The 9410-nt window shown below is 43.5% G+C and overlaps 1 protein-coding gene across 1 annotated transcript; it reads right to left on the minus strand.

Annotated features, from left to right (window-relative positions):
* Positions 1 to 656: 656 nt before the first annotated feature.
* LOC102476014 (AP-3 complex subunit sigma-1-like) lies at positions 657 to 1253 on the minus strand. The gene is made up of 2 exons (XM_027766302.1): positions 993 to 1253; positions 657 to 920 (listed from the first exon to the last, which is right to left on the minus strand). Exons 1-2 carry the CDS (start codon positions 1251 to 1253, stop codon positions 657 to 659), a joined length of 525 nt encoding a protein of 174 aa, XP_027622103.1.
* Positions 1254 to 9410: the final 8157 nt, after the last annotated feature.

Here is a 9410-nt window from a genome sequence, read left to right on the forward strand (position 1 = left end):
GTCTAGATGATCTGTCCAGAGGGGATAGTGCAACATTGAGGTCTCCAACAATTAGTGTGTTGCAGTCTATCTCCCCTTTTAGATCTAACAGTCTTTCCTTCACATATTTGGGTGCTCCTGTGTTAGGTGCATAGATATTAATAAGCATTGTATCTTCTTGATCTATCGATCCTTTTACTACAATATAGTGCCCTTCTTTGTCTCTTCAAACAGTTTTTGTTTAAAAGACTATTTTGTCAGAAATTACTATCACAGCTCCAGCTCTTTTTTGGTTCCCATTTGCATGAAAAACCTTTTTCCAACCCTTCACTTTCAGTCTACATATGTCTTTATCCATGAAATGGGTTTCCTGTAGGCAACAGGTAGAGGGTTTCTGTTTTTTAATCCATTCTGCCAGTCTGTGTCTCTTGATTGGAAAGAGGCATGCCTTTGATGGGCATAAGAATGCAGTTTAGAAAAGAAAAAGAAAGAAAACCACACCGTAACTACTCGATTTCTTTAAAATCACAGAGTAAGAGAAGCAACATTGAACTCCCATACTGATTTTACACAACTTCTACATAGTACCTTGACTTAAATCCAAGAGCAAAAGGTAAAACTCTCCTCAAGTTTTGGTAAACAACTGCATGGTAAACTTAGATGACTTCCCCTGGATTTTACCTGGGAGTGGCCTTTTTAATTTTTGATTTGAAAGAGGGCAGGGTTGACACTTTTATACTGATGTCACCAATGTTAATATTTCTTGGGATCTCAGGAAGATTCATATTCTTTACAACTGATACAGCATGGGCTGGAGCGCCTGCTAAGCCAGCCTCAGATTTCTCCAGTTTATTTCGTGCATCAGTTTGTGTAATAATCTCATTCAGATTGGTCTCTAATACCATTCCTCCCATCACCATTTCTGCAAGAATATTGTGAACCTTGTCTACATGGAAAATTAAATACAGTTCACAGACATTTTCAAAACACTTGTCTAATGTTTCCATGAATACGTGAATGAGATCTAAAATGCCAAGTTCACTTTCTGAAGAATCCACACAGGAGATAAAATATAGCATTGTGTAATGTCTATAAACTGGTTTGTTGTCCGATCCTCCAATTAATAATCCTCCTTCTAGGAAATTACAAACATTTTCATCTCCCTTAGATACACAATGGAAAATCTCCCTTATGATTTGCTGTTGTGTAGGGCTGGTAAAACTTGGAGAGCGTGTCTTGCCCTGGTTGTTGAAGATGAGGATTGCCTTGATCATTGCTGGGCTGGGCCGACCAGTGGGCAACACGGGCTGGGGCTCCCGCGGGGAGCCTCGCCACGGGATTTGGCCGCTGGTCCTTCCCCTCCCGCCCCCTTCCAAACGCCAAGACCGGTGTGAGTTGTAAGCCACCGGGCCCAGGACTGGAACCGTGGTCAACCACATGGGAGTCCAGCAACGTAACCATTACGGCCATCTGCTGGTCCCTTACTTAATTAATTTAAATAAGAATGAGAAAAGAAATAACAGCAATTACTGGCACTTCAAAGATCAGGATTTTTTCTTCTGAAATCTATGTAACAATTGACCAGAAGTATCTACGCAGATCTGAGTTGCAACCTGACCTCCCTGCCTGACCTGGGCTACTCTGCAGCTCCAGCAAGTCCATTCAGAGTGGCCAGAGCACTGGAACTTCATTGGCTTCCTCCAGCTCTTGATAAGATCAAGAACCCAAGCCCGCACACCCTCTACCTTCTTTAGGGCAGTTCTTTGCCCCCCATCCCCAACAGCACTCCAGAGGGCAAAAGGGACTGTCATTCAGGCTGTTTAGGGGTCCTTGTCCTGAGGTCCAATCAGAGCCGCAAGTCCATTTCACCATCTTAGCAGCCACCCACAAGCTCAGTGCTGGGCCCCAGGACTTCAGAAAGCCCCAGTATGGCAGTCCAATGGGTACAGTCCCCTTTCAGGCAAACAATCTACAAGGCCGCAACTGCCACCTGGCGCAGGTGACCGGGATGCAAACAATTCAGAAAACTTTCTGGCTGGGCCCTGACAATAACCCAAATATTTCCCCAGCGAGAAGAGAGACTTGGAAAGGAAAGGCAGGGCGGGTGCAGAGGTTCAGAGCTAGCTCCGCGCCACCGCGCAGTTTAGATCCTGACAAGGAACGTTGCGCGGACGCCGTTCCCATGGTAACCGAGAGCTGAAACAAAGACACGCGATTGCTGCGGAAGCGCTCGCTCTGCGCCTGGTTCTGGTAAGGACGGCGGACCCTAGCCAGGGCATGCTCTCTTAGGAACTTGGACCCCTCCTTTTTCAGCCTGCTAGCCTCTGGCTAGGCAGGAGGTTGTAGGGAGCAGAGTTGAGGATCTGGGTAACAAAAAGGGTCAAATGCACCGACTTCTTTGTTCCTCTTTTCTTTTCTCTGCCCTTCTGCTCCCTTGACGTTTCTGTTCCCTGCTTTGACCATGCTTTCCCCCCTTGGGAAGGATGGTATGCAATCATAAGTCCAATAAAAGAGGACCGAGTTCCTTCCACTCCGGACAACCTCTGACCCAGGGTTTAAGGCAAAAATATAGATGTGGATGTTAAGACTTCTCCCTTGATAGCCTGAGTAGAACAGTCAACCAACCAAGAAAGAATGCCCCAGATCTAAAATTCTAACCTTATCCACAAACCGACACTATTGGTCCAAAGGCAAGTCCTTCAGTTCCTTGTGTCCCCTCCCCCAATCTCTCTCAAATGAGAGGGAAGTGGTAATTCCAACCAGCCTTCCAGGGAGCAATAGCCAAAGGTTGGTGTATTACAAGTGTTATGTGCACGTGTCAGCTCAAAGTCACCCTCCTTGAAAGTTCAAACCTGAATGCATTTGAAATTCTATTTATAAAAAAGGGCCCTAGGAAATTATGTTTTAACGAGTGCATTGGGTGTCTGTACTGCTCAAAACGGCATTGATTGGTCCAAGGGGGTTCAACAGAACTTTTTGACTGCAGTTTGTGCCCCCGGCATATTTTAATGTGGATCCAGACTAGCCCAGGCATGGTACCGTAGAACTTGCAGAAGTAGGTCATCAATTGTTCCCCTCCAGAGGGAAAGCGGCAGCCAGGAATCCTGCCAGCTAGTTAAAGAGGTTATAAACAGCTACAGAAGACAATAACACGCGCAACAAGAATGCCTCGTGTTTGGGGAGCACTGCAAAGCTCCCTGGGATCCTTTACAGAAATGAGACTCTGCGCTTCCTCCAGCATAGCTGTCATGGGGGCTCTGCCAGCAGACACCTGGAAACCATCCTGGAACCAAGCCCATTCTCTTCACCAGCTCCCTCGTCTCTGTCTGAACCCACCCACCACTCTTCTTTTGGGTTTTTCCCCCGTAGCAGGAGGCAAAGTCAAGAGGATAGGACCTGAAAAGTCCAAACCAGAGATTTAATTTGCAGTAAGTGTCCCATATGCCTCTTCTTCCTATGGATCTTCTCAGTCCACATACTTCTGTTGAAATCTTGCTATGTGTCAGGCATTGCAGTAGGTGAAGTGCAGTGAGCAAGCTAGAGGAAAAAGGAGAGATTCCTCCTGAAAGAGTCTGCATGTTTTTCCAGAGGAGGTGGGAAAGAGAACGAATAGATTGATTTTAAAGTCGTAAGGAAATTCAAAAGGAAGGCTGAGGCCCCCAAAGAAATGCCACCCTGCGAAAGTTGACAAGAATATATGCTTGCATCCTCCAGAAATTAAAGCAGGACCATGAATATATTGGAGTAGAAAACTAAAGAGAAGGTTGGGCAACATGGGCCAGAAGGATAGCCAGGCAGGACTGCTCAGGAGACAGAGCCCTCAGCCCTCACTGCAGGGGAGGTTTGCAGTATCCCATATAATCTAAGCTGATGTAGGACTGACTAGCCCAAGGCCTAGCTTCTTTCTAGGTTACTCTTTTTTGGAGAGATTTTTGCTATTGGGCGCGTGCGCTCACCAGACAGACAGAGAGAGACATAGAGACAGAAAGCGAGAAATCACCCCTCAGGGGGGATGGTCACGCCGCAATCCCTTCTCCTCCATTCTCCTCTCAGGATCTTGGGCACGCACGCACACGCGCCCAGCGTGAGTTTTAAGCCACCGGGTCCGGGACACAAACCACGGTCGACTACATGGGAGTCCAGTGACATAGCCATTACGCTAACTGCTGGTTCCCTCTAGGTTACTCTTAACATTAAATAATGTAGCACTATTAACAGGGCCTTCTTCTAGCACATTAGTAGTTGATGGAAATGCCATGAGATAATGGGTTTACCAAGGCCGCCCATTCTCTATCCTGGATAGCCTTAACTCCTGAAAACTTGCAGCCCCCTGTGTCATCCTGAGCTCTGCAGCATGTGCGAATGAGCTATATACACCTTGGACTGCTGAAGAATCCAGTCTTTCTGCTGAAGAAGGACCCTAGGTGACCTGGGTAGCTGTGCTTGGAAGAAATGAGCATGAGCGGTGATAACCAGAAAGTCCCTTAGCTCTTGGTCCTACTACCCTTCCCAATGACTACGTGGACATTTTCTGGTCACAAAAGACCCTCTTCCCTTTCTGTCCCTTCTTAGTCTCTAACTGAAATCTAGAATGCTCTCTGCTTCTCTAGTTTACCACGTGAATCCTTAGGCCTCCTCTCCAAGGTTACTGCCCTTTCCTTTTTAGGGAGGTGAGGGAGGAGGAAGAGCCCTGCTGGTCAGGGAGTAGGAAGGAGGAGATAAGGCCATAACCTAGGCAGGAACAGCATAGCCCCTTCCAGAAATGAGCCCTAGCCTTTCCTTAAGTAGGACCTGCCCGATTTCCCCCTGGTCTGTGTCCTGGGAGCCAGAGTAGCTAACATTCTGCTGGCTCCCTTTTGCCTCCTTTTACAATTATTCTCCCAACTCATGTTAAAACTCTCCTTTTTTGGAGAGTCAGTTGGGTCCCAAACCCAGCACTTGAGAAGCATGTGAAGCACAAGGTCATGCATGCCCAAAATCCTGAATGGAGAAATGGGGGAGAAGGGATTGTGGTGTGATCATACCCTACAGAGGGTGATTTCTCACTTTCCTTCTCCCTCTGTCATTCTCCAGTGATTAAAGACTCCCTCTAGCAAATTAAATACAAATAACAAACAAACAAAAAAACTCATTCATTCACTACATAGTCACACTACAAGAAGACTTCAAAAAGTTCATATGGAAAAAAAGAATTAAAGTGTGAATCCAGGCATAAGGAGGTGGCATAATGCTTAGGGCACTGGACGTCCACATGACTGACCATGGTTTGAGTCCCAGACCTGGTGGCTTGCTCTCTCATTTTCTCTGTCTCTCTCTGATTTAAACTTTAAAATAGAAATAATGAATAAAAATGAATTAATATTTTTTAAATAAAAAGAAGTGTGAATTCATTTTGGTGCAAAAAAAATTTTTTTAAATCCTTGCTTAATTTTTTCATAATAGCATTTTCCATGAATTTTTGAAGACCCTTTATGTACTGTATCTTATTTTTCTCTTTGCCTGTATGAGCAAGAAGATTTTTGTTTGTTTGTTTTATTTTGTTTTGTTTTCTAGTTGCCATTGGGCGCATGCATTTACCAGAGAGATTGACAAAAAAGAGAGGGAACACCTCCCAATGGGAGTGGTCACACCCCAATCCCTTCTCCTCCATTTCTCCAGTCAGTCGAGATTTGGAGCATGCATTCACATGCCCTGCATGTTTTTCTAGGATTTGAACTGTGCTCAGCCATGTGAGATTTTTTGGTCCCTAACCATTAGACTATGGGACCAGCCCAAGAAGCTTTAAGTCTACAGATTCTCCTTATGCAAACTTGCAGCCCAGACCTTGCCTGACACAGTGCCTGGCACATGAAAGACTTCAATAAATGTTTGAAGGAAAAGAAGAAAGGAGAAAGGATGGGAGGGAGACTTGGAAGCTTATCATTTTCAGAAGCATGTGGTATTAGGTCTGGTTAATACACTGAATGATTGAATCAGGATTCACAAATATTTGAGCAGCCTGGAAGGGTGAGGCAAATGCAACTGAATAAAATTTAATGCTGATCCGTATAAATACCTGTATCAGGTTCAAAAAAAAAAAATAAACATAAGTTTAGCACAGGAAAAAAGAAAAAAAAGGCAGATAGAGAACATAAAAGCTGCCTTCAAATATTTGCAGCTGGCTCCGGAGCAAGTCTGTTGTGCGTAGCTCCAGAGAGCAGACCTGGGAAGGCTGGCTGAAAGCCCAAGGGAAGAAGATTTAGCAGCAGAAGTCTGTGTCATTTGTTCCATGCTAAGTACAGCTCCTGGCACATAGAAATGGTGGCTCTGATCTTTGTTATCATTATGATTACCAGCACCATGGTCATTATTTATCATTTATTGGAGCTGTCCAACAGTCTGGCTTAGGAGCACTGAGCTCCTATCCCTGGACATCTGAGGTTATCACTGGGGAGCCACCTGCCTGGGGTGTTTGTCAACCTGATCCCTAACCCTTGCTTCCCCTTTTCCATAATCCTGGGATTCTAAGAGCAATCCCCCTGTATGTCCTGGGTAGTGAAAGCTATAAATTCAATTCCTGGCTGAGCAAACTGTCTTTTCTATAGAGAAGCTTTCACACTCCCTGCCTTCCTTCCAGTATGCCTCCCTCAAGCAACCCCTCCCAAGCTTCTCTTTGATGTTGAAAAATAAAATTGCTTTGTGTGAAAGCTCCTTTAATCTTATATAGATACATTGTATCTTTGGGGATATGCCAAATTGCTCTTAGTATTTCAGTATTAATCTTATTAAAGAAAGCTCAGTTTAATCCCCACTGCTGTTTGCAAGAGATGTTGAATAATTCCTCACCTGTTCCTATGGCTGTTTTACCAGACAGGCTTCCTGGATTTACTGTTGTTGAAGAAAACACATCAGCAAATTTAAACAGGACGACGGGATTCTCACTTTTGGATTAACTATGTAGTTATAGTAATGTTCCCATAAAAATCTTTATCTTCATTTCCTAATTAAAGAAAAAAATGGGATAGGAGCTGCTTGCCTATTATAAGACATAACAAGTGATATAATAAAGTTTCTTCATTAGCTAGCTACACCATGTAACTAGTTATGATAAACCATCAGTATGGCCAAGAAAAATGGAATTCATATAGGTAACTGTTGTCTCCTCCCAGTTAATTTAGGAAACTCTTGTCTTTAACTAGATTACTGGTTTGTAAAATATATTTTGTGTACACACACACACACACACGCATGGACATAGAGTCATCCTCATTTTCTCAGGTTTCACATCCACGGATTCAACAAACCCTGGATTGAAAATACCCAAAAAGTTTTTTTGAAAAGTTTTTCCTACCATTATTCTCTAAGCAATACAGTATAACAACTATTCACATAGCATTTAAATTTTATTAGGCATTATAAGTAATATAGTAAGTAATATATAATTATAAGTAATCTAGAGATGATTTAAAGTATACTGAAGGATGTACACCGGTTATATGCAAGCACTACGCCATCTCCTAAGAGTCTTAAGTGTCTGCAGGATTTAGTATCCATGGGGATCCTGGAACTGAACCCTAATGTAAATCAAAGACCAACTATGCATATATAGATACCAGTCGAGATGAAATACTAGCTCTCTCCCTCTGCATCTTATCCATTAGGAGCTGTCAGTAAATGACCCACCCGATCATATGACATAATCACACATGCATGCATTCATTCATTCATTATGAGAAATACTTACTGAGGTCCTACTATGTACTAAGCACTGTCTAGGTGGTAGGAATACAATGATGAATCAGAAAGTTGAGTCTCTATTCTCAAACATAAAAGACAATAAACATGGTAGTTTGGGAATAACAAATGCTATGAGGGAACCAGCAGTTAGCGTAATGGCTATGTCGCTGGACTCCCACGTAGTCGACCGCGGTTCGCGTCCCAGACCCGGTGGCTTAAAACTCACGCCGGGCGCGTGTGCATGCGTGCCCAAGATCCCGAGAGGAGAATGGAGGAGAAGGGATTGCGGCGTGACCATCCCCCCTGGGGGGTGATTTCTCGCTTTCTGTCTCTATGTCTCTCTCTGTCTGTCTGGCGAGCGCACGCGCCCTACAATGAAAATCTCTCAAAAAAAAAAGAAAAAAAATGCTATGAGAAAAATGAAATGGTAATGGGGTGGGGGAAGGTGGGGGCAGATTTTTAGAAAGGTTCAGTGGAGAGGTGACATTTGAGCTAAAACTTGAGGAGAAGGTATTTGAAGATCTACAAATGGGTAAAGAGCTTTCCAGATGATTAGGAAAGGCTACTGAAAGAACCCTGAGATGGAGACAGGCTGCAGCACCAAGAGCAAGGGGAGGAAGGAAGCTCCAGGAGGGCAGGAAGGGACACAAGGCTGGAAAGAACAAGCCTTGGAGATCTTTCATAGTGAAGTGAAGCCATCGGAAGGGTTTTTTGGTTTTATTTTTTGCAGAAGTTTTTGCCTTAGGGTGCATGTGCTTGCCAGAGAGATAGAGACAGTGAGAGGGAACGTGAGAAATCACCCCCAAGTGAGGATGGCCATGCCACAGTCCCTCCTCCTCCTGGGATCTTGGGCATGCACACACACTCATTTGTTGTGAGTTTCAAGCCACTGGGTCTGGTACTTGAACCAGTCAGCTGGAGGAGTTCAGTGGCATAACAGCTATGCCATCTGCTGGCCCTGCCATTGGAGAATTTTAAGCAAAGTGGTGACATGACCTATTTGGTTTTTCATAGATGATTTCTGAAGAATGGATTATTGGAGAGCAAAAGCCAAAATAGAAAGGTTGCTGTAGAAAATGGTAGATTATGATGTTGGCGGGTTAAATGGTGGTTGAGGTGCTGGACTCTCATATGGTCAACCATGGTTTGAGTCTTGGACCTGGTAGTTTGCTTTCTTGCTTTCTCTTTCTCTTTCATCACATTAAAATAATAATAATAATAATAAACAAATAAAAATTAAAATAGTTATTTTTTAAAAGAAAATAGTAGATTAAACAAGGGCAATTGTAGTGAAAATAATGGACTCAAGGATATTTTGAGGGAGATAGCACCAAAAGAAATTGCTGATTAATTAGTGGGTTTGAGAAGATAAAAGGAAATGAATCATGGATCACTCCAAGTTTCTGCATCTGAACACTGGGCAATTATACCAGACATTCCCTTTCTTGGTCACAGCACCCTTAGCAACTCAGAGAATTTTGCCCAGTGCCCCCAGACCAAAAGAAATCCCTAACAATTCCATTTATTAAGTAGTTATAAATGGATAATTTAATCAATATTTGTGTTTCATACTTGGGTCTCATATTTATGTCACAATTTAATACAAAGAAATTAAAGAAAGCATGATGCTTTCATTCTTAAATAGCCACAGTCCCCTATTAATGGCATGTGCGTGTCCATTGAGCACTGAGCAAATTGTCAAATCTTAGAATCAG

Source organism: Tupaia chinensis, unplaced genomic scaffold, assembly GCF_000334495.1.
Source record: "Tupaia chinensis unplaced genomic scaffold, TupChi_1.0 Scaffold142211_1, whole genome shotgun sequence".
NCBI classification, from domain to species: domain Eukaryota; kingdom Metazoa; phylum Chordata; class Mammalia; order Scandentia; family Tupaiidae; genus Tupaia; species Tupaia belangeri.

Coding starts and splice junctions, on each gene's coding strand:
- LOC102476014 (XM_027766302.1), bottom strand. CDS start 1,253: ATGATCAAGGCAATCCTCATCTTCAACAACCAGGGCAAGACACGCTCT. Junction 921..992: donor GCATTTTAGATCTCATTCAC/GTATTCATGGAA, acceptor CATGTAGACAAG/GTTCACAATATTCTTGCAGA.